This window comes from Dermacentor andersoni, chromosome 1, assembly GCF_023375885.2.
Source record: "Dermacentor andersoni chromosome 1, qqDerAnde1_hic_scaffold, whole genome shotgun sequence".
Classification (NCBI taxonomy): Eukaryota; Metazoa; Arthropoda; class Arachnida; order Ixodida; family Ixodidae; genus Dermacentor; species Dermacentor andersoni.
The window spans coordinates 239,037,457-239,058,608 of NC_092814.1; the positions used below are offsets into that span (position 1 = coordinate 239,037,457).

Consider the following 21,152-nt stretch of genomic DNA (forward strand, 5'->3'; position numbering starts at 1 on the left):
ACCGGGTCCTCTGTTAGGTAACCAACGTAACCCTACGATATGTCTCCGGTCACACCTATTACACGCTCCATCCAGACTTCCCATCACGTCGTTCAGGTCAGCCGTCTAAAACGCTACCAATCCTTTTCTTCCAAAAAAGCAGTGGTACGGCGCTTCCACGCCAAGTGGAAATATGTTGCGCAGCTCTGCACAAAGCTGAGGAAGATGAGCCCGAGCTTAGGTCTGAAGAAGTGAAGGCTGTAATGACTAGCCTGCTGTAGGCTTGGCTTTGTCAATTACTGTAAATTACTGTACATTCTCTAAGTTAAAAAAATAAATTACGGGGTTTTGCGTGCCAAGACCAAGATCTGATTATGAGGCATGGCGTAGTGGGGGAATCCGGAAAACTTCGACCACCTGAGTTTCTTTAACGTACAGCTAAATCCAAGTACACGTGTGTCTTCGCATTTCGCCCCCATCGGACTGCGGCCGCCATAATGTATATACGCTACCGGTCTTACTTCTTCTCTCAGCAAAAATATTATTCTAAACTTAATGGGAAGCTTTAGCTCCTACATGGGAAAACAGCAATCCCTTCATCTTACAATTACTGCACCACAATTCATGAGTTGTGTTGAACTACAAAGAAGCAGTTAACATGAGATTTCAGAAAGCGAATTATTATTTAGCTTCCTCCTTTCTTTAATTCTAAAAAATGCAAGATTTCAAGAAACAATACTCGAAGTATATGACTCTGTACCTCAGCAACTACAGATGATATCGGAATTCTGTAAGCTGCACCTAATATTTCATTTAATTCGGACAAAAATGATATATCATATGCCACTCTCAAATACACCACTAAGTCCTGAATATGGTATTCGCAAAATCTTTACAGGCATTGTAACAACTTCACATAAGTTATAAATTCATACATCGAATTTGTCCGATTGAGATGCTCCAAGGGATGCAGTTTAGAACCCGCCGTGGTTACTCAGTGGCTATGGGGTTGGGCTGCTGAGCACGAGGTCGCGGGATCGAATCCCGACCATGGCGGCCGCATTTCGATGGGGGCGAATTCCGAAAACACCCGTGTGGTTAGATTTAGGTGCACGTCAAAGAACCCTAGGTGGTCGAAATTTCCGGAGTCCTCCACTATGGCGTGCCTCATAATCAGAAAGTGGTTTTGGCACGTAAAAAACCCATAATTTAATTTTTTAATGCAGTTTAAAGGGATGCGATATCAATTTTTATCCGAACTAACGGATTCGTAAACTTCGTACTTCGATTCTTTTTTCAGATTTGCCGATTTCGGATAATTCTTGTCAAGAATGCCAGAACCTAAATCAAGATTATTATTGCAGCGATCACTGTGATCTAACGTTCTCTCTTGAACGCAACAATTCTCATTCAGATCGGTTGAGCGATTGCATCATAAAATCATTTATGCGTTTTACATGTATTTGAGCAGCCGGCATCGAAGAAGGGCTCGAGCTAAAGCTTCCTCTTATTGAATCACACCGTTCCTTAGAAAACACAAGAAAAATAACGCTGACTACACGGAAGCCCGCGGCCGCACTATTGCACAAATAATAAGAAAAACAATGAAGAAAGGAAACCCAGCGGAAGCTTTGCGGGAGCCGTTATCTCGGCCAGACATCTCACCCGGAATACCGACGAGCTGTCTGGCAAAGTGTCTAGCAAAATTGTCGATTCATTGCTAGTCGAGCAAGTAGCAGGTTATATTGAAGATAAGGCTGATACATAAGCGCGCTCGTTTCCAAGTGCCGAGGTGAAGCAAGAGTCTCAGGGTGTACGTGCTTCTTTTTTATGTTTTCTTTAGTTGTCCGTCATGGCATACGTCACGGCGCGAATTTCAAATCTTTAAGGTCGATACGCCACGTGGTGGCGAAAAAAGCAACTAAACGCATGTCCAGAATTCCTGGGTATGTATATTCACATAACTTTATGCAATTTTCTTGACTGACTGGTGCTCGGACATCCGCCCCTTATGACAGTAATCAGTGCAACTAGGAGCGATCGGTGTGACGAGGAGACGAACACCGTGGCGATGGCCAACCGCGGATGAAATTTACGTATAAGAGTAGTTTTATGACTAAGGGCCCAAATTACACTGGTCCGCGTGGCAAGTTTAAGGTAGTAGGCCACACGCAAAAAAATTCTTTAAATCAGGAGCCAGGATTCAAATAATTTTGTTCCTGAATAAGCATGTCCTGTTTAGTAAAGTAGTTTGCAGGGCCAGTTGGTGCATGGTGAACGTATAATGGTTTCCAGCAAGTACGGACGCGAGCACAAGTAAGTACAAACGGACAGGACAACGCTGGACTTACAAATGAAGTTTATTGTGAAAACATTCCACAAATCTCCACCACGCATGCGTATACACCCAAGAACAATGACAAGGTTCGTAGTCAATTATCAACAAAAGTTATACACGTACACAAAAGCGAAGTCACACCCCTTCCCGACAAAGGCAGCAACACGTGAATTAACATGAGAAATTTATAAATTGAAGTTCTTTATCATTGATATGACCCGAAAGTTCACTCACACATGTATGCGCGCCGAACTTTTTCATGTGGAACGCTTCGCTAATTTCTCTTCCCATTTTACTGCGCCCTCTCCCCACTATCGATACACTATCAAAAACTGGTCGGCATTCGTGCTTTTTGCAATGCAATGGCAGTTCCCTCCTGTACCTGTAGGTAGCAAATAGCGATGCTCACGCATGCTGCGGATTTGTTATGTTAATCCACGTGTTGTTACCTTTGTTTCGAAAGGGTGTGACTTCGCTTTTGTGTAAGTGTATAACTTTTGTTGATAATTGACTACAAACCTTGTCATTGTTCTTGGGTGTATACGCATGCGCGGCGGAGATTTGTGGAATGTTTTCGCAATAAACTTCAGTTGTAAGTCCAGCGTTGTCCTGTCCGTTTCTACTTACTTGTGCTCGCGTCCGTACTTGCTGGAAACCATTATATGTCTTGTTTAGCTTATCAAACCATTTAAAGTGCCGAAAATCGTTCATCTTATTTTTTGGCAGCCATTTTTTTTCATAAAATGTGCTAAAAGTGGTAGTCGTGCCAGCAGTGATAAGTAACTAATGATTTGCTGAATTGAGTAAAGCTTTGGCATTTATGTAGCTAAGTGGGAGACCTGTGTAATGAACTGGAATAAATGCAATGTGATAAATATTAAGAAAGTGATGTGAAAACTAAGCAAAGTGAGATAAATTGCCAATTTTGACCAAATTTCTTCGTAAGATGAGCTGTAAATGCAAAAATATTGCGTAAATTTCTTTCGTTCTAGTTCGTTGCACACGTGAAGAATGTTAAGAATGAGGGTCAAAATTTCGTATCGAAATGTTAATTCAAAAAAGTTATCAAAGTTTCTAGAACATGAGGTGGAGCAAAATCTTGTTTTGAGGAAAACGTAAACAAATCTTCAAACCACGTGAAAGATGTCAAAACTACACAGAGGCCTAAAATGCACCACCTTGATAGCTGCAACCCCCCATGGGATGCACTAGGGTCCACTTTTGTTCATGTGGCCGCTCGGCGACAACATAAAAATGAAAAAAGTATTTTGAACACAAGCAGTGTTTCTTATAAGCGCTGGATATGGAACTGTGAAGTGAATGGATGTAAATAGTACTGATTTTTGGTTTCGCAATGCGAGAGTATAAGTTGGGAAACTTACTGTCACCCCCAAACTAATGACGATAGGAAGATGATATTGTGCAACATGTTGCTGAATGTTTGGGTATACATAAAACGTAAAAAAAGCAACTTCGTGAAAAAAAAATTCCTTTCGAATGCGGCCTACCACCTTGACCTGGATGGACACTTCCGGGGGCAACAGGTTGCGCCTACTTCTCGAAAGTCGTTTATGCATGCCTCTCGAAATATGCCATGGGTGATGAGCGCAACTCAAGTACCCGAAGCCAGGTTTCCGTTCAACCGAGTACACTCGAAACGCGTTCATTTTTACTACAATGCAGGCAGGACCGCTGTCCAACAAAAGGGATGCGCCTGTGGTTCGATACACGCCGGATGTCATGAGGGCACAGTTTAAGGGACAGGAAACAATTGACGCACTCTTCAGACGGGCTGTGGAGAAGTACGGTGACAAGCCATGCCTTGGAACACGTGTTTGCAAGAAAGAGAAATACGAAGTGCTTGATGGCAAACGAATGATCAAGGTAAGCGTCACTCACTTCGCATTAAATTTCCGTGCTTCCTGTCGGCCTCAAAAGACCCCGCAAAACGGCAGCCACCGAAAATCTACTTGGGCTCCTCCTTTGCTCTCAGTCGATGAATTCTTGTGGAATCTAAAGTGGCAGTCTATTCTTGTGCTTTCGGCTACATCAATGCGCACGTCCACACTATGCTGCGCACACAAACAGCGAAAAATTTGCCTTATCACAGCACGAGTGACGGTAAACGTTTGCACCCCTGTGGACGAGCATATGCCTCGTGTAGAAATAGATCAAAAGTAAGCAAAACACATTGTGGCGATAAGTACCAACTATACCACAACCTACCAGTGGCACAGTGCACTCATGCATCACCCTGTGAATGTGCATGACTGCCAATACTTAGAAGCAGCTGCCTTTATTTGCTATAATCATGCAATATTTGGAAAATGCAGCCTACTGCCATCCTGTAACTTTTCTTGGACGTCTATATTGACTGAGGGCCAAACAATGAAATCTTCCTTACCTCAGTAAGGAAGCCTTCATTGCGGTGAGGCTACCTTATGTCACTCTGAAAGCTTCCTTACTGAGGTGCCCTCGGTGAAGGCTTCCTTGGTGCTTCCTCAGCATAAGGTAGCTCCAAAGCTACCTTCATGCGTCCTTACGCCGCTCCTGGCCCTGAACGAGCGCTTCACCTCACTGCTTAAGCACGTGACATTTGCTTGCGCATGCGCGCTGTCGCCCACCTGCGGAGAAGCGCGAGCACGGTACGTCTTGCCAGGCATGTTCGTTTCAGCCACGCGTGCGGCATGAACGCGTTGCTAGGCCTTGCACGACGCCTGCGTGCCAGCGTTGATGGAGCACATCAAGTTTTGCACTGTAATGCGCTGCTTTTTTTAAACTTTAGTAAACAAAACTAGATGAAAGCGTCCACGTTTCTCTATATTAGCTCTTCAATTTAAAGATTGTGCGACGATACAACATTTTTTATAGAATAATGGTGTTCGCGTGAAGATTTTAAGAGATAATCTCGAACCCAGGTATGCGGCAACCGCTCCTTACGCGAGGACGGGCGAAGGGAGCTTTCAGAGTACGCTTGCTTCTTCCATCGGTCCTTCGCTGTAAGGAGGCCTCACGTAAGGTTAGGAAGCGCTCAAAGGAAAGGAACGTTTCATTGTTTGGGCCTGAGTTTTATGCTAGGCTGTTTGCGCTCTTATTAGAGCATTAAACATCGTTCACCGGTGCATAATATATGCTTGTGTGATCTATACTCTTATGCTATCAATGAAAGAGCTCGTAGCGGTTGTTTCATTACCTTTGCCGCCAGTCTATAATTATCACGGTTTTAAGCGCCGTTCGCAACAGCCGCACTCTGCCAGTATAAAGTGCGCATAGTGCATGCGAAGATCACGTATGACTGACTTAAACCCATTATTCCTGATTTTTCCGCCAATGGAAACTTTATCTCTGTTCCAGAAATTTCAAGGCAGTGTTGATACGCGACCCAAGTAATCATAGCGCTTCGTTAACGCTCCTCAGTGATTGCGATATATCAGTACTTTCGGTGTGTGCAATAGGAGAGCGTTTATCAAGCGCTCTTTCGTATTTTCGAAGCCCGCAGAAAGCATTTAACGTTGTAGTTTAGACGTCAATCAAGTGTTCGACGACTTCATCGAAACTGGCGAAATCGTTGACGACGCACATGCGCATCCTCTGACTGGCGCCGCAGTACGAGTTGGGCGAATACCGTTGGAAATCGTACAAAGAGGCCCACACCATCGTGGACGCCCTGGCGAGAGGTCTCAACACGCTCGGCCATCTGCCCTACTCCCGCGTCGTCATCTTCGCAGACACACGCGAGGAGTGGATGCTCATAGCACTCGCCTGCTTCCGGAGGGCCATAACCGGTAAGTGCGCTGTTACTCTTTTGCTGTATACTTTACGCTTCTGGAGCTGTTTACTAAGTGTACGATTAACACGTAGAAATCAACACAACTATGATTTTGAGGGATTTAGGCGCTATCTTTCCACAATTGTTACGTTAGGTAGGCATCGGTGTGGTAAAAAAAAAAAAAAACTCTACCAATTATCTTCTTAGAAGCGTCCGAAATGCGATACTGAACGTTGTCAAATTAGACTATGACGTCGAGAACACCTATACACCATCATACTCTGAATAAACGCGTACCGTTGTAGTCAAAACTTGCCAATCCATGGCGCACGGGAGCAGAGTCACTGCTGGAGCCCTTCGGTAGATCGCCTGCGTCATAAGAACGCAAAACATCGGAAGTTGAGGACATTCTGCACGTCACTCGACTTCCTTTTTTTTTATTTTAGTGATGGCGATGCGGTGCGATCCCGACGCCACGACCCATGATTTTGAATTGAATTCTGGGGTTTTACGGGCCAGAACCGTGATTTGATTCTAAGGCACGCCGTAGTGGGGGACTCCGGATTAATTATGACCAGCAGAGAATCTTTAATGTGACCTCAATGCAAGGGACACGGGCGTTTTTGCATTTCGCCCCTATCTAAATGCGTCCACCGCAGCCGAGATTTGATCTCGCGACCTTGTGCTTAGCGCCGCAACACCATAGTCCCTAAGCCACCGCGGCGGGCCCATGACCCATGGCCAGCTCTGGTCATAGGCACAATGGCTTGGGAACTGTCGATGTAAATGGCACTTCTTCACTGGTCGCGCTTAACCACGACCTTAGTGTTTGGCACACAGGGTCTGCAGTAGCACCAGATCTATAACTGGATGAGCATGTACAATTACAATTGATCGTTCACATTACCTTTCCCACCTTTTTTTTTGTGAGCACGTCTTTTTTTGTTCTTTCGATAAAATAATTGCACTTTCAGATCGATTCGATTGTACAAAACTTTATTGCGCACATCCAGCCTCTAGAGAACAAGGGGAAGATATATCATGCAGATCCCATGTACTGCGGAAATCGGTGTAGGCAAAGTTGTTGCCTCCACTCCGCCGCCGTGGCCCGATGACGTCATTGCTTGTACCAACTAATTGGCGCCACACTCTCCCTTCCCTGAATATGAAGTCATCGCTAGGGTCAACCAAAAAGGCGCATGATATTACGTACATCTCCCCCCGGTTTCCTCCTCAGCGCGCGCATCCGCCCCTCCACATTCCAACCACCACTCCACCGACCGCAGCCTCTAAACCCGCCGGACGCAAAGAAAAGAAAGAAGAAGAGAAAAGAAGAAGTGAGGAAACGAAAACGAATTAATATTATGGCGATAGCAACTACACCGACACTCAGGGCGAGTTCACATTGTCGCTATTTCGCGCCCGCCACCGCCACCCTGCATGGTGGCCCGGGTGCGACGGTGCATGCGCGGCCAGCGCCGTGTGTCTAAGGTCATATGCTCTGCTGCTGTGCCAGGGCAAGCATGGTGAGCCCAGAAGGCTTGCGCCTTGATGCACGCTGTCTTTCTGCGCGCCCAGTGTTGGAGGTGCCGTGAGGTGCTGAGTGTTCGGAGGCGTGGCACGCTTAAAGTTGTGAAGGGAGCGGCATCACGGAACGTTCGATTTGGGACAAGCATGCGCGCTCCCCGCAGCCTCATCACACGCCAGCCTTTCGACTTCGAGTGCTCGCGGTCATCGAGTGAACTTCCATCTCCATCTACGTCTGAAAAGGTGGCAGCGCAAAAAATACACGGACGGAGACAAGACGACAAGGACGAGCGCTGACGTCATACCGAGACCGCGATGCATGAAACGGTAGAGCATGGGTCGGACGACGAGAAAGAGCCCTTTGTATGAGAAAAAGTATTTGAAAAGGCGGCAGTGCAAAAGAGACACGGACGAAGACAAGACGACACGCGCTCGTCCTTGTCGTCTTGTATCCATCCGTGTATTTTTTTGCGCTGCCGCCTTTTCAGATATGTACCAACACGGCCGATTCAACACACAAATCAACACCATCTATGTCCATCTGAATCTTTGGGCCGCGTGTTTAGTTAGAAAGCAAATGTTAGTAAAAGAACTTATACTACCCATAAATCTACAAGCCTAACTTCCTCTAACATTCTAATAATTTGCCACATTGCTATTTATTTATTTATTTATTTATTTCACATACTTTAAATGCGCGAAAGCGTTACAAAAAGAGAGGAGCGAAAAACAAAAGCAAAGTGCAGCAAGAATAGTAACGAAAGGCATGCTGTACAGTGGTCTCGAAGTTGTTTGAGCAGGTGATGAGTGCGACCGCTGCGGAAAGATAATTCCAGTCCATGGACGCTCGTCCTAGATATAAAGGAGCCACTCTAACAGCTTATACGGCTGTGGCTGTGGTCAGTGAGGGACTCTCTGACCATGGTCTGTGCGGAACGAAGTATAAGGTGGAGGGGCCAATAGTGTTTCTCTTAAAGTGGTATTGTAACGAAAAAAGCTTGTGGAAAAGGCAGAGAAGGGAACACTTTCGGCAGGATGGTAACAGATCAGGTAGGTTTACGGTTCTTTTCATAGATGTAACGCTGCCATATATAGCGAGAAACGTTTGAGAAAATGAAACGCGCTTCGCGGTTCGGTACCCTTTCCAGAGCGAGAATTAGTGATGGCTGAGACGGGATCCCAAATGGTTGAGGCGTACCAGTGAGCGGACGAATTTTTTGAGCTGACCAGTGTTTTGTGAACATTTCAGGGAGGAAGAGACAGAGCTAAAATTACGGCGCAAGTAAGGAAACATGCGGTTGGCACCATTAGTTACGTAATTCAACATGTGCCTGCCAAGAGGCAGCAGGCGTGTAAATGGGCACAGGACGCAAGAAAGGAAAAGACACACGTAGCGCATGCTTGCAACTCATTTATTTGAACCCTTGTCACCATATACGGGGCGATAATTTGTAGGTTTCCCCGAATTTTAAAAATCGCCTGTGTCAGATAGCATAATTCTTGTCCTTGAGCTCGGTGATTCGAAGATGCGGACATGACTAGCCGGAGAAATCGAAACACATAGTCAACTAATTCGCCAACATTTACTAATTAACTTCCTAATTGATTACCTTACGGCACATATTGCAATTTACCAAATGTAGCCGGTAAGTTTGTATAACCTATCCACTTAAAATTAATCTCCAGGATGACACCAGCTTCGAGCTATTATTTCCCAAAATGTGGGACGAAATACAATGGCGTTGCAGCTACTTTTGTGCTTCAATGCTAAACAAACGTTATTTTAAAAAAAGTAAGTGGAAGAACAGTGCATTCTTACAGCGAGTTTGATGGCACATATCTCCCAACTAGTTTCATATTCTCAAGGTTCACTGCAAGTGTATACGTCTTGCAAATGTATCGGCTACTTAAACCGTTAACGGCGCACACAGACGGGGACAGAGTGAAGAACAAGGGGTTACACAACAAATTACAACTGGTACTTTATTGGAATAGTACATATATAGGCTGAAACAGCCAATAGGAAGGCTAACAAAGGCAGACACACACACAAAAAAAGAAATAGAACTCTCATCATATCGCCTTCCGCCCTTTACAAAGCATCATCCAGATATTCAATTTCCTTTTTTTAAGAGCACCACTGAAAGCGTGCTTACGCAATTATGTTTATCCCGATAGATTTCATATGCTTCGATCACTTCACGTGTCAGCTTGTTCTTCTCTTCCTTGATCACTGCACACTCCCCGTAAACCGAGTTACAAGTACACCCGTGAGCAAAAGTATACGGACCACGGGAGCGCGTGCCAAACTGCATCGACGCGCCGTCTACCGACGCGGTGCCTGCTGTCGAGAGGGCCGCTAGAGCAGCGGTGCACATGCGCGTCCCATCATATCTGCTGGCCTGACATGTAGCTTTGCCTGACGTGGTTATGGTGCTCGTAGACTGAACGCCGATTGCAAAACCTTGATTCTACCTGCGGCAGCAAACATTGGAACAGTTCGAGATAATACAACGCCGCAGAAAGCCGTTTTGCGCGAGTCATCTAAAGGCGTCAAAGAAAGCAGAGCGGCGCACGATAATCCCCCCCAAGGGGGGCGGGCGGGGAACGAAAGCGAAGCGCGGCGGACGCGCGTGCCAGCCCAGCCCAGCCACAGCCGCTGGGTAAAACAATGGCCCAGATGCGGCGGAGCAGAGCAAACGACGCCCAGTGGACGCTGCGCAAGTGTATCGAGTTTCATGCTGTTGCAAAGACGCAGGACTCCTTTTTTGACACGGGATAGCCTGACGTCATATCGCCTGCGGAATACGGTGTTCATCGCATTGCCAGCCCTCGACTTATACTCGCTAAAAAGAAGCACAGCAAAACTGCCCTCCTTATCCGCTTGAATTACTGACAATTCATTCTGGCTCAAGTAAAGCAGAGCACGACTCGCAGGAAGGCTACAGGTGGGAATATGTTGAATATGTGTTCAGGCTTCTTGCGCAAGTAATGCCCGCTTCTCCGAATAATCTTGCTCGCTGACTGGAATTACGCCATCTGCAACTGGCGATTTTTAAATATTCCGGAAAACTTAAAAAGGATCGCTCCGTATATACGTTCACAAATGCGATACTTGAGCGTTATCTCTGCAGCATACACTCATGTGGCATCCAAAAAGGAAAACTCCTTTTCTGTCAACGTCGTGGAAGTTAAACTGACATATTTTTCTTTTCCTTCGCATATCTTCGCCTGGATAATGATCCCTGGCCATTGACTGCAATAAGACCGAGAACAGTACAGTCATTAAATTTCGGAGTGCAGGTGCACACTTTTTGCAGTGCACAGCGAAGTGTCCGTTAGCTCCGTTACTGGCATTATTGCAGTATTCCCTGAGCCGCTCATTCAGGCAACGACCGGTTTACCCTGTATGTACACTTCGGTGTCAGACGGGGGTAGTTTACAGAATTCTGCTTTTCTCTGCAAGTGCATGTGGACATTTACAGAAGTCCCCCCCCGCCCCCGCCTCCTCTCCCTCGAGAGCAATGTCTGAGGCCGGCACTGTCCAGGACAGAGCCTTGCGGAACACCAACTGATACATAAAAAAAGTTAAGAATTACAGCTGTTAGCACTTACAAACTGACTCCGATTAGATTGAGAGTGACACTTCGGTGCGAAACTTCCAAATTTTTTATTCACCGTTCCCAAGCTGCGGCTGCTATTCTTTCTTTATCTTGTGCAGAGGAGAACGGGAGGTCCTGCCCCTTTACTCGCTCTGTTAAAAATACGCCGTTGTTTTTGTCGGAATTTTCTCCTGCCGCATCGGCTGCCAATTGTTTCCCGTAAAATGTACAGACGTCCGTAATTTCATTTCACAGCGCTGCAATAACGCCGCCATCATATTTGCAGTACCTTCGCGTAAAAAATACAGACTAATTTCATTACATGTCCTCACCTAACATAAGAGTCATATCATGTTACAGCTATTGTCCGTGAAAAATACAGGCTTCTGTAATTTCATTGCACAGCACCACAGTGACATGCCGTCACACTTACAACAATTTCACTGTTTCTGTGAATTCCTGAACATTGATTTCCAATAAAAGCGAACCTGCTACATTTATTATTCATCATTATTAGAGTTTTCCGTTCGCTGGGAAAGTGTCCTTTATTACCCTTGCTGCAGAATCTTCCTGCTTTAATATGTACCGGTTGCTTTACAGTTTACGTGTTATACATTTCATTTGCAAAAAGAAAGGGGAAAACACACTGAAAAAGGCGGCTGACAACAAATCACAAACAACTGATGATGAAGAAGTATATAAGCCTTTACTTGGAGCATCTTAGAAATCACTATATATAGCTCAAGAAAGAAGACGGGAAGCAATCTAAACAAACAAGTCAAATCGGTAGAAAAAAATAAAGAAGGCGTATAATTGTATAGTGTTAGGCTACAGTGCACCAATAAATACCAATAGCTGCTAATAGCAAACTATGTTCGTGTATTAATTTAGAACAATGAGTAATGTGTCTAGCAATGCGTCTGAACATAGTACAAAACAGACTTGTACGCGTACGTCACTGAAAAAGAAGTAACTGATTACAGTTACAATCACTTCATTCCGAAAAATAATCTATTGCAGTTACCGCTTACAGACCCACGAAAATAATTGAAGGATTACTTAGAAGTGATCGATTACCGGCTACGTTACTTTCCCCCGAACATTTATTACCATTGCATAGATACAGCAAAGACAACGAGCTGGCCTGGTACTTTCCGTGCAACCTCTGCAATCCTTGCACGTCGCTTAATTATCTGCGCTAACAACTCGTTCTATTAAATTTTGTTCGTCATCGTCCCTCGTAGTTGTTCTGAAGGCATCAGCAGCGACACTGGAAACTCATCCGAGGAGTAAAAATAGCAGGAAGGACAGGCACGTTCGCTCGATGGACACGCTATAGTGTAGGGCGGTGCTGTAACCTGTACGGATCCTGAGCGCAGGAAAGTGGTTACTCAGCATCCTCTACGAAGCGCAGCGCTTCATTATTGCCGGGACTCGGATAATAAGCTCCCGGTTGGGGCAATGAAAATGTGAAAATATCGTCCCCATGCGATCTCCTGGCATTAATGTCCCAAGTGGCCTTTACTATCGAGAAATACTAGCACCGGTTCAGTGAGGAAATACAGGGCCCCCGAGTTTGCTTGTATGAACATAGACATTCGCGAGGCTGCTGCGTGGAACGATCGCGGGCTCCAGTTTTCGCGGAATGCAGGTTCTCGAAGCTGCGTCGCCTGTTACAGCTTGTGTCGTGAATAAAGCAAATGGTTGCATGTAACTGATTACTGAAAAAATACAATTACAGTGAGCGTAACCAAAATAATCGGTAAAATACAAAATTACCAAAACATGTATCTGATTACAAGTAATTAATTACATGTAATTAGTTACGTACAAGTCTGATACAAAAGTGTCTTAGCGTCTCGCTCTTTCTTGGCAGTAATTTTATATTTTTAGGACCCTTTAGTATACATAGAAACAATAGTGAGCAGCAAGTTTGGTATCTGGACTCTGCATACTATACTGCAATAGAAGCATGAACAAGCACGTTATTCTGAAATGCTGACGCGTAAGCTTTACATCAGCAGAAGTGCTGTTGACATAAACTATGCTAAATAAGTTGAGAAGGTAGGAAGTAACTGATTTATTGCACGAGATAGTTTTCTGGCAGTGTTGAAGAAAGCGTCTCACGCCATAGTATCAATATTGGTGAAATCCGCGCAGGAGAATTGGATGCTTGAACTTTGGGGCAGAAAATGAACGCAGAGTACAAGTTCTCGAACATCAAACATTTAGCGTAGTCTGCTCTCACTACTCGACCGTTCACTTTAATTTTGACACTCAAAGGTAGTAGAAAAAAGTAGAAGTAGAAAAAAAAGTCAAAATATCCCAGTCTGCTTCTATCATTCGATGCTCAATGTTTAGGAAATTTTTGTTACTCTGTGGTATTGCGTTGATTTTGTGCTACGACCAGGTGTAATCCCAAGGAGTGCTCTGGAAGAAAGTAAACCAAGCTGAAAGGAGACTTCAAGCCCTAAGTTTTTAAATTTGTGAAATAGGCTGCAACGGGGTAAGATTTCAGCTCTCGCATAGCAAGCCCGATCAAAGAGAACAATGCGCTTGAAAGGTACCACGCTTCATCGGCAAAAGACAGACAGCAGCAGAATGCACTGACCTTTTTGTTGATAAACATTGCTACGCTGAACTATTGGTTAGGCTACAGTGAGCTACCTAGTTTACTTCCCATTGATGCAGTGAAGTTGGAATTTCTGGTAAGATGAACAAAATGACAAGTTCTAGTCAAGTGCGCAAATTTGCATAGCATAAGCGCTTTATCATTATTCGCCCCAAACTCGATCATACAGTCTAAACAACTAATTTCATGGACTTTGTTTCTGTGAATGCGAAAAATACGGCACGTCAACGCAACATAAGCCAGAATTTCGCGACAGCAGGAAGCAGAAGTGCAAAGTATTTATACGTGGAATAACAGTTCTCGTTATCTAAATGACGAGCATATCGCAAACAAGTGTGTCGGCCAGAATGTGGCAAGGCCTCATGGTGTTCCCCCGCGTGTCACGAACGACAGATACAAGAAATCATGGATGCATGCCCCGAGCCGCGCAGAGCGGTGCGTAAATTGATGAAACGGGAGCGAGCACCAAGTACTAGTGCAGTTTACCATTCCTCAAGAAAAAAATAGGAAAAAGAAACGTAAGGTATAACACTTGTGGTGCTCTGCGCGAACAATAAATAACTTAGCATGGTACTCATATAACGCCTCCCTTACTACCAACAAGGTCCTCGAGGAACGCAACACCGATGCCCAGTTCGAGAAGCATGTGTGCTGTACTACCATTGCAAGGTATTGCTTTTAACGTCACTAGGGAAAATGCTTTTTAATTAAGAGAAACTTTCAAAACAATGTCAAACTAAAGCGTACTCACCCAACTGTAACTGCTCAGCAGACATAGAAGACACAATCCTAAGCCTTAGTCAAGTGGTGAGATAATTAAATAGTCGCAGTTTCGCCCGAGAGGGGAAGCATCGATTGCGATAGCAAATTAGTAGACAGCTATGCAAAGTAAAGGTAGTAGCTATATCGGCCTTGCAAACTTGTAAACATTCGCTGACTAATTGAATTAACAAGCACGGTGTCACGCGCGCACAAGCAAACATGAATACATCTAACTCGATGACCGCGCACACTCGATGTCAAAACGCAGGAGTGATGAAGCGCGGCAGCAGAAGCGAGAAAATTGATATTCGTGGTGCCTCTCGCTTCAACGCGAACTAAGCGGCTAGAACACAGCACCCACGAAGCTATAAGCCCGTGCCGCACCCTAGGCACCGTACTCATCGCAGATCGCTTTCAAGATGAAGCCCGCTCGGCCGCGCCATGCGCAGCAGCCACCGAAGTAGAATGACATAGTATCTGCCACAGAAGATCCCAGACGGCCTAGGAAGCCCAGGCTTGTTAGGTCAGGCGGCGAAAAAGCTGCGCCTGCGCGAGCCTCCATAATTGTTTGACGCATCGCACTCTCACCCTTTTGCTCCGTCCTTTCTTTCTCCCTTCTCAGACAGTGCGCATGCGCGTTGCTTGATAAACGGGATCTCACCGTTTTCTCTCAGTACAGGCATAGTACCGCAATTTGTACAGGATAAAATTCGTGAAAAGAAAGTCTTTAAGAAAGGCGAAATGAGACATCCCCCCAATCGTAGCAATTGCTACAAAGGAAACCCATGTGGGTTCCTCGAAAGAAGAGCCTCGCAGTCGAAGAAAAATTCGTCCTGGTCCGGCACTCGAACCCGGGACCGCCGCCTTTCCGGGGCAGCCGCTCTACCATCTGCACGGACACGCGCGCGCGCGCGCGCGCGCGCACACACACACACACACACACACGCACACGCACACGCACACGCACACACACACACACACACTTAGTTCTCACAACCCTGACCTTGCTGTAGTAATAATTAAAAGTAAACGTTCTTGCGGTAGAACTGTTCATAGGAGCTGATGCCAGCCGATTGTTATATTCGATATATTATTAGCGAAGGTGGCTAAGCACGAGGTCATGGGATCGAATCCCGGCCACGGCTGCCGCATTTCGATGGGGACGAAATGCAAAAACGCCCCTGTCCTGCGCATTGGGGACACGTTAAGGATCCCCTGGCGGTCGAAATTAATCCAGAGTCCCCCACTCCCCCTACGGCAAGCCTCATAATCAAATCGTGGTTTTGCCACGCAAAACCGCAGAATTCAATTCAATTAGCGAAGATGACCGGTCAAAAGCAAATAACTCTTATGAAGGAAAAACATTGTGAATTCGGACTCTAGTGATCAAGTGGCGCCACTGAAACAAAAATAAACCAATGACTATTGTAAGTTAAAAAATTGTGAGGTTTTACCTGCTAAAACAACGATATGATTATGAGCAAGCCTTAATGGGGGAGTCCGGATTAATATCGCCCACCTTGGGCCCTTTAAGGTGCACCCAACGCACGGTACCGCGGATGTTTTTGCATTTCGCCCGCATCTAAATGGGGCCTCCGCGGCCGGGATTCGATTCCGTGCTTTCAGGCTTAGAAGCGCAGTGCCATAGCCACTATAGGCCACCACGGCGGGCGCTTGTGTGTTGCTTTGCAGTTATTTCAACACATTTCCATGCTTCCATCGCAGTGTGCACCATCTACGCGACACTGGGCGACGAAGGACTTGTTCACGGCATAAACGAAACTGAAGTGAAAACCATAATTACCTCCGAAGAACTACTTTCAAGGCTGACGGTACGCCACTGCATTCTTCATTGCATATCCGCAGAGTAGAAAATATTGCCGTTGTACGTGCCAACAAACACGAAAGGTTCCTTTTATCCAATTATTTTATGAAGGTGAACCTAGCATTACGTTTATATAAAGTCCTCATAAACAAGACAGTTTAGTTCAATTTACTGCTTTCTACATTACATTTACATTAAAGGCAGACGTACGCAATAATGAGCATATTTCGAGGCTGCGTTTCGAATTTCCTTTCCTGCTTATGCCACCAATATTTGTTGCCCAATGTGCGTGTGATGTGTGCCACAGAAACGGAACGTACGCTCACATAGCAATGGTTTCACCGGCTAAACGTCAGGCACGAGTGGCTGATTTCGCATTAGATTTTAATGGCCGCGCATGCTTGGGTTTGTGCTGGTCACCACTACAAGAACAGTTGTTTTCCTTCCTTATAGCTATCTTTGAACTGTTTAGTTATATCTTTTGCAAGTGTACTTTGGGCTGTATAAAACAATATGAGAAGTACAGATCAATGTGAAATCCAGAGCCACTCCTGTATAAGCACATGGTCGTTGCGATTCCGCGGCCACAGTTTTTATGTTCGGTTTTACCTACACACCTAACCCAGCATCGAACCGAATGCGCACTTCAGACACAAGTGAAAGAAAAAGTTGCCCCTATTGCTTTCTCTCCCAAGGTCGATGTCTGTGTTCCTAAATCTTCGACAGTAGTACGCGCTTAATGCTGCTACTGAAGGCGCACCACACGTTGACCCCACAGAGATGAGATCAAGCGTTCAGAAGAAGCCGCCAAAAACAACGATCCCGACTTCCTGATCGGAGACCGGCTTCCTGCACTCTCCTGGGCGCACTCCCCCACGGGGCCTTTGCCGCCCTCCTTTCACTGAAGGACGGTGCACTGATTCACTGGGGAAACCGTGCTTCTCGGAAAGGAAAATGAGACGGGCGATCGGTCAGGCGTCAACTCCCGCGCGTCCGGTGCATTCCGTGCCACCCCCGCGGGTTCCATTGGAGAGCGCGTAACTGAGCGCGTGCATGGCTGGCTGCCTGAAGACGCAATTATAGACCTTCACTGCACACACGACGCTCAATTTTCGGCATGTTTCTCGACTCCCGTAATAATAGGAGGGTATGATTAATCGACAGCGTTATGTTTACGTTTAGGTATACATTAACTGCGAAAGAGATAGTGAGAAACAATTGAGTTCGTTCTGTACGATATTTGTGTATGTGTGTGTGAGTGTGTGAGCGTGCCTTTCATATAAAACCGATGCTTACTGTTGCGTTATTATAGCGCTGCAATGTGCGCACTTTTTCCCATGCCATTCTGTCCACGTTATTTACAATTACAGTATCGTTCACCTCATTTGGTATTTAGCGAGGTGTGAATAAATTTATGGTTCCCTGCATCTTGGTTGCTTCTCGCTGAGCGTGCCAGTGTTACAAAATGAGGCAAATGGTCAGAAGTCGGGGTTTCATGGCACTACACTGCAGCAAAGGGTTGGCAGTCGTTGGAGTGGCATATTCTCACCACTTAGGCGAGAAAAAAAAAACAATAACAGAAAAGCGTTGATGAAGCTTCGTTTTAAACTGCGACCAGTAAAGAGGTCTTAAACACCGGGTTAGCAAATAAAAAGCCCGAAATTGAGGTCAAAAGCAGCGGTAGTTCGTTTTGTATCCTGCTAGCTTGTGGTTCACGACTGAATCATCGCGCAGGCATACTTTAGTGCGGCTTTTCGTCTAGCTCACACTGCGCCATGGTGATCTTCAATTGCGTTCCTAACGAAAATGCCCCCTCAATGACGCTGTCTGCAGAAAAAGCGTAGGAAAATTGAGGAGTTGCTCAGAAACCCTAGAAAATTGGCAAGGCAGCAGCCTTTTCAGTGTAACACGAATTCATCCAAGGATCTTGACGTAGGGATAAGTCATGCTTCTCCGTCACTGCGTATCGCATGAATTTATTTGCTTCTCTTTCCTTGTTAGTAGTCAGCACAGTTTTCTTTCCGTCTAGCTCGTTTTTCTCCTATGTTCGTTATTTTATACGGGCAACTCTTCCTAACTTAGCCCTGTACCAACTTGGCCACCAAAATGTTATTCTAAACATTTTTCAATATCTCGTCTGTGGTGATTGGTTGACTACCATTCCCTTACAAACTATTTTCACCTCGTTATCTGAGGCTCATATTTATGCGTTGCTTTCACTGCATTGCGAATGTGCTTTGGTTGTTAGATTGCTGCACAAGAGAAAAATAAAGACATCGCAATGTGCACGCCTGCGTGGTTGCTAGTGATGCCAGTATTGACGTGGAGCGGATAGTGTACTGTTACTATATTTTACAGCATTAATCTGTGAGAAATCTTTTCGAAAAGGTTTAACATTTTCCTAGCACATGTGGAATAGGTGATTTTGATCGTCACAGCTGAATTATTTTTCTGAGTTTTCGCACGTAGCCTAAATTAGTGCATTCTATAAAATTTACTTAAGTGTTCAAAAGCTATTATAGGTTCTGTTGTTTGGTTTAAGTATTGATGGAAATGCAAGACACTGTTAAAGGGCCCCTAAAACACCTCCGAAATTAAACAAAAAAGTTATTCAGATCCTACGCACTGTGGGAATCGATGTAAGCAAACCTTTCAGTGCTGGATGCTTTGATTGACGATAATTAGCGGTGATGTTAGCGGCGAATGATCAATTTCTACAGCGTTTAGTCTAGCACGAGAGTGGTGATTTGATGTTAAACGTTACTTAGCGTGCACCACTGATGTTTGTCCGCGTAGTACACAAGACAGACAGGGAGAGATGTTCGCTTGAGGCGTTGCTGTGCGCCATATTTCACAACCTCTGAGACGGTTGAGCACTGTCATTACCTCACACTGCACATAGCGTCGTGGTAGAAGTATTAAACGTGAATTGAATTATGGAGCTGTACGTGCCGAAACCACAATCGGATTATGAGGCACGCCGTAGTGGCAGACTCCGGTATAATTTTGACACTGTGATGTTCTTTAACGTGTCCCAAAATCTAAGTGCACGTGCGTTTTCTATTTCGCCCCAGTCGAAATGCGGCTGCTGCGGTTGGGATAAAATCCGTGACGTCTAGAAATGCCCTAGCAGCAAAACTACCGCGGTGGGCACAGAAGTGTTGATTTGACGGTCGTAGTGTCGCCTGGACCCTGCGGTGCGCTTTAATTAATGCGGGTGTGCTTTGCACGCCATGCGTAATTTGTCCGCTTGGCATATTTGTATTGGTGTTTATTTTTCACAAATAGCAGGAACGTGCTTACCGTACCTTGAACTTAGGCTTATTCAGTTTCAGCACAATGCGTTGGCGGGCTAGTTGGTGCGAATCCATAATTACTTAGTGCCTTGTCCTGTCGTCTTTCTCGTGGCCGTCGTTTTGCGCTGAACAAAGTAATTATCCAGTTTCGCTGCAACCACTGTCGTATAGTAGTAGGGTTTCCTTGCCTTCTCACGTCACCTCCCATGTAAGGGAACTGTCTCTTCTCCTCGCTTCTCTCTACAGTTCTATCTACGTCCCCTCTGGACATCGCACGTTAGTAAAAAGGGAAGCGCTGCAGTTTATGCAATACTTTTGAAGGGGGTCACGGATAATTACAGCTGTCAAGAGGCTAATGGGGCGACGCCCAGGGAGCTCCAGAGGGCATTGTGCACCTTCGACACGGTTGGGCCCAAACGAGTTTCCCGCGTCGCCTTTCCTCTCTGGCTCGCTCCTGTCATGTATACACACGTTCTGAACCATCCCCCGACGTTGTGTGCCAGACAGCAGCATCCACAGCACCAGCAGCAAGTGGGAAAGTCTAAGGAAGAGGCAAAGAAAGCTTCGCTTTAAAAAAGAACGCCAGCCGCCACAGCCCCGCTTTGTCTCGTCGTCTCACTTACCTGTCGTGCTCAATCAACTGATTTTACTCGGCGTTTTGCATGGCGCATGTCCTGCCAACATCGTGTAGCCGAATAGAACGAAGTCCTGATGATACGAAGTTAATGGTCTTTTCAAAGAGGAAACGAGCCCCCACGTGACGTTTGATGCCAACATAATGCCCACGTCTATTTTATAGAAGTACACGGCTAGGCTGAGAAAGCGCGCGTGAGGGGGGCAGCGAAGGTGAGGGAGAAACTGATCGCTCGCCTTCGAGCTCGGAGTGCTTCACGGGCCCTTGACGGCTACAGTTCCAAGTTACAGAATTTGTTGGAGGCTCAAGGGGATAAAATTGGAGTGTAACTTTTTCAGAAGAGGTGTGCGCTCAAACGGAAGTTGCTGGCAGCAGCTCTAACTTAAAGGGGCCCTGAACTACTTTTTATCGAAGCCGAGAAATTCATATGAAGTTAAATTAGTCTAATTCAGAAATGCTTTGCCGCAAAAAGTACTTCAATGAGTTCAGTTGAGGCGGAGTTACTGGCAATCAAACATCGCGTTAGTGGTGCTTCCGTTTCTTCTTCAATGACTAGCACTGCGAAGACTACGGCGGAGTGGGGCGTGCCTACGAACTCCGCCTATACTTGAACGTGGCGCGCAGTTCAAATTTGGTTTTACATGTTCACGTAGACGCGGCTATTTCTGAGTTTGGCGCCTGTACGAAGCGCCACAGCTTTAGCCGCAAGCGGTTGTCCAGAGCGAGCCGCACTGCGCTTAGTAAGCGGCCGCATTATCTTCTCTACATGGCAGAGCGCAGCTACATGC

General features: G+C 45.7%; 1 protein-coding gene across 1 annotated transcript in view; it reads left to right on the plus strand.

Moving 5' to 3' along the window:
• Nucleotides 1–21,152, plus strand: part of LOC126547988 (fatty acid CoA ligase Acsl3-like) — a 120,511-nt gene that overhangs the window by 7,810 nt on the left and 91,549 nt on the right. The window contains exons 3-5 of the mRNA XM_050196052.3: nt 4,001–4,201; nt 5,925–6,102; nt 16,335–16,441. Of these exons, the coding sequence (XP_050052009.2) occupies nt 4,001–4,201; nt 5,925–6,102; nt 16,335–16,441 (486 nt within the window). The remainder of the gene's footprint in view (nt 1–4,000; nt 4,202–5,924; nt 6,103–16,334; nt 16,442–21,152) is intronic.